Source organism: Manihot esculenta, chromosome 7 (assembly GCF_001659605.2).
Source record: "Manihot esculenta cultivar AM560-2 chromosome 7, M.esculenta_v8, whole genome shotgun sequence".
NCBI classification, from domain to species: Eukaryota; Viridiplantae; Streptophyta; class Magnoliopsida; order Malpighiales; family Euphorbiaceae; genus Manihot; species Manihot esculenta.
This window is the reverse complement of record NC_035167.2, coordinates 17,032,270-17,036,510: the sequence shown is the minus strand read 5'-3', so window position 1 is coordinate 17,036,510 and position 4,241 is coordinate 17,032,270. Positions and strand designations below refer to the sequence as shown.

Genomic DNA, 4,241 nt, shown 5'->3' with positions numbered 1-4,241 from the left:
TTTAGGCTACAAATCCTATTGATAAAAGATTAATTACTGGATATACCATCTATATGGGCAAAAATTAGGTAAGTTGGTCTATTAAGAAGTAACCACGGTTGCTTGTTCCTCCACATAACTTGAGTACCACGTCATGTGTGAAGCTAAAATTGAGGTGGTGCAGTTAGAATCACTCCTTTGTGATATTAGATTTCTTACCGTCATTATGCTAGCTTTGGTGTAATAATGTGGGAGCAACCTACTTGTCTACAAATCTTATTTTTCATACAAGGACAAAGCACATTAATGTTAGAGTTTCACTTTATTCGAGATATTATTGCTAAGAAACAACTTCATATTCGCTACATCTCCAGTAAAGACCAACTAGTTGATCTTCTCACAAAGGAACTCTCAAGAACACAACATCAGCGCTTAAGCAAAATGATAACAATCTGAAACTTACTAAGTTTGGACTAAGGGGGTGTGATAAATATTGTATGTTGTAATCTATTAAGATCAACTCTATCTTATGCAAACTCTATCTTTTATCTTTTATCTAGATCAAGTTAACAGCTTATAGCTGTCTCCATATAAATACATGTACCACATTAAGCTCAATAAGGTAGCCTTTTCTACAATATGACATTCAGGAAAAGATGGAGAAAAATAAGAATTGAGTGACTAAGAAGCAGAATCAAGAAATTAACAGAGACTGTTGGGAGAAAAACAAATAAGATAAGAGTAATTAAGCTAATATCTAATAGACAATTATTGATAATCATGCATAATTAAACTCAGAATTTATTTCCACAAAATCACAGCTTGAAAATATCACTCCATAAGGATGCATCTTGTTGGGGTACCGTCAGCGCCAAGCACCCTTATAGGCAAGCAGTGGAGATTATATAGTCCTGGTTTGATGTCGTCAAGTTTCAAGCCCTCCAGTACAACGATTTTCTGACATGTTAATTTAGTAATTGATTATTTATTCGAATAGAGTCAATAATCAACACTATATATATAGTTTGAAAGATTGCTTACCCTGCTTCTCAGTAAGGTGAGATGTGTTTGATTCAGATCAGTATAAGCAGCAACAGACAAGTAATCAAGTCCTATATGTATTAGCAAGACAATGGTTAATTTTTAAGGAATTTGAATTAAACCTTTTTTTTTTCTTTTGGATTTTATAATTTAAACCACTGAAGTTATTTTAATTTATTCAAAATTAGTTAATACATGTATACGTAAAATTTTAATTCATTAAATTATTATAAATAATTGTTTTATTTTTATAACACACTAAAAAGTATTATTTTTATTTCAAGAGCTTTTAATTGTAGACTAAAAAATTTAAAGGCTTAATAGTTTCTGAAATGGAAAAAAAGTAGTGATCTTACCAACAAGTTTGATGTCTGTGTTCTGTACAAGCCATTTTGCTCCTTCGCTCAGGAACCCAACGTAGCTACTATCGAACTCCTTCTTGAACATGAGCTTCCTAAAAATGGATATTTTTATTTATTTTATTCCAAAATTAGACTTTTTTAAATTTAAAATAAAAATTTACCTGTCAGTATTTAATGTTCTGAAAAGCACACGACGTATTCCTTTAGGAATCTTCAATGACTTCATTACTTGAGCTGTATATAATAACAATTAAAACTATGTCATTCATTATTGTTACATTCTGCAGCATAAAATAAAATAAAATTATAGTAGAGGTTAAATGTTTTATTTAATTAAATTTATTTAAAATTTTAATAATATTTTAAAAGTAAAATTGAATCATAAAATAAAATTTAATATTTTTTACTTTCCACTGTATGGTATGGGACAATTTTAACATTTTTACTATACAAAAACCCACTAATGATCTATTAAATGTAAGTATTAAAAAATTCTTATTAATTATATTAATTAATATCTAAAAATATTAAATTTTGCATATTTTAATTATAAAAATATTAAAAATAAAAATTTTCAAATTATGTTTTTATCAATATTAAAATTTTTTTTTTCTTTCAACCTCAATTTGGAGCTGCAACCTTTACGTACCACTTATGTTACTGCTCCTCGGAACATCAACTAACAATGCTGGACCTGTTCATCAAAATTATAAAAATAAAAAATATTAAATAACTATAAGAATTTCTCTTTTTTTTTCTTTAGCAATAAAAAATTGTTATAATTTGATTCACTATTAAGTGACAAATAATCAATTTATGTATATAATTTTATTAACAATTTTACTAACTAATTTCCAAAGATATTTTATTTTTTTAAATTTAATTATTAAAATTAATAAATGAATTAATTAATAGATTTTTAAATTTTAAGAATATTTTAATATTTTTTAAATAACTAATTAATAAGTTTTTCATCTAATTATAATAAGCCACCTGTCAAACATGTAAAAGATTGCCACTGTCACGGGTCGTGGAGGTGCTAATAATCTATAGACAAATTCTGCATAAAATAAAATTAAAAAAAAGTAATTTTTTTAATTATATATAATTTTTTAAATCAAGTTTAACTTCAAATGGAAAATCACTATATTTAATTTTTATTAGTTATACAAAAAATATCAAAGTATTTTTAAGACTAGATTGATAATTGATCCATTAGTTATCTTAAAATTTAAAGATGAAAATATAATTTATATAATATAAAATACTTCATCTATAAAATATTTTAGATGTTTAAAATGGTTTTTATTTTTTTTTGCTTTTTAATTAATGAGATTATAATAAAAAAATTTTTAATTTGGATTGATTAATTATATTGAGATTTAAATAGTTAATTTTAAAAATATAAAAATTAATATATTAATTACTATAAAATATAAAGACTAAGGTATAATTTAATAAAAAACAAAACAAATCTTGTGAAAAGAAAAGGAAGTGGACAGAGCTTTGGAAAAAAGAAAGCCATCTTTGTTTACTTTGTAACAAACTTAAAAGATGTTACTGAAACAAAAGAAGGGAGAGCGTGTCTTGCTGTTGCTAGTCTGACTATACTGCAAAGCTTTTAATTTTATTTATAAAGTATTCTTTTTTAACAATATTAAACTTTTTAAATCTAATTTTTATGCAGATTTAATCAAAGAATTTACAAAAAAAATTAAAATACATCCAATTCTTACACTAACTAGAAAAATATGATTTTTAAATTACACCTACTTTCTTATATGAACTGTTCGTTAACCAAACAACAATCTTCTATTTACTTTTTTTCTTCAAAAACATTTAAAAAAAAAAAAGAAAATTTTATGAGATTTTGAGTTTTCAGTCTTGCATATATCTTAAAACCCAGAGCATTAATTCACATATTCACAGACAGATAATAGAAGATGAAGAAGGAATTGGTAATAATTACCATTAAGAGTCTTCAAATCAAGTGTGCTTGTATCATACCCAGCTTCAAAATACTCCTCAATAAAATGAGAAGGAGCATCAACATGTGTGCCTGTGTGCGAAGAAAACTTCATCTCAGAAAGGTTGTCAATGGAGCCATTCTTCATGCTAGCAACTAGCTTCACCGCTTCCCCCAGCCCATTCTTCGAGTCCCAAGTTGGCATCCTCGGATTTATCATGTGAGTGATATCAAATATTCTGCCATTATCATAAACCTCTCTTCTCACCGCCGCCGGAACATTGCCCAGTGGCCGGCCTGCCAGAGTTACAACCCATTTGCATACTGCCAATAGCAGCAGGATTTGGACTCTTCTCATGCTTCTTGCCTTTGGGTATAGGGAAGATACCAAAATGCTTAAGCTTAGCTTAAAGGCATTGTACATGGTGGAAGTAGTCTTAAAGAGGAAATATAATGTATTAATTTAATTATTAAAATTTATTAGTCAAGTTTTTATAGTATTGAAAATTTTATTAATTAATCTTTAAATTTTAAAAATTATATTTTTAAAATTTTAAAGTTTACTGGGTAGTCAATTTATTAATTTTAGTCTATAAAAAATTTAAAATATTTTTAATATGAAAAAAATAATTAATTGATATTTTTATAGATTGAAAAATTATTTAATAAATTTTTTTTATATTATAAAAATTAAATAATAAAATATTTAATAGATAAAAATAATTTAATAGTTAATTAGTAAATTTTTTAAATTTTAATAATTTTTAAATTTTTTAAATTAAATAATTAATTAATTAATTTTTTTATAATAAAATTTGCATTTAATTATTAAGATATTGATTATAGATATTTGTAAACTGGTCAAAACACACGGGAAGAGAGAGAGTTAAATA

The 4,241-nt window shown here is 25.3% G+C and overlaps 1 protein-coding gene across 1 annotated transcript; it reads right to left on the bottom strand.

The window, feature by feature from the left end:
* Nucleotides 1–636: 636 nt before the first annotated feature.
* Nucleotides 637–3,796, bottom strand: LOC110618676 (cyclase-like protein 1). The gene is made up of 6 exons (XM_021761890.2): nt 3,352–3,796; nt 2,032–2,076; nt 1,544–1,616; nt 1,377–1,474; nt 1,021–1,091; nt 637–936 (listed from the first exon to the last, which is right to left on the bottom strand). Exons 1-6 carry the CDS (start codon nt 3,770–3,772, stop codon nt 811–813), a joined length of 834 nt encoding a protein of 277 aa, XP_021617582.1. The 5' UTR covers nt 3,773–3,796; the 3' UTR covers nt 637–810.
* Nucleotides 3,797–4,241: the final 445 nt, after the last annotated feature.

What these genes read in the sequence shown, in the direction of transcription:
- LOC110618676 (XM_021761890.2), bottom strand. Translation starts at nt 3,772, where the DNA reads ATGTACAATGCCTTTAAGCTAAGCTTAAGCATTTTGGTATCTTCCCTA. An exon ending in AGAACATTAAATACTGACAG is followed by an intron (nt 1,475 to 1,543) that starts GTAAATTTTTAT and finishes ATCCATTTTTAG; the next exon opens with GAAGCTCATGTTCAAGAAGG. An exon ending in TCACCTTACTGAGAAGCAGG is followed by an intron (nt 937 to 1,020) that starts GTAAGCAATCTT and finishes TTAACATGTCAG; the next exon opens with AAAATCGTTGTACTGGAGGG.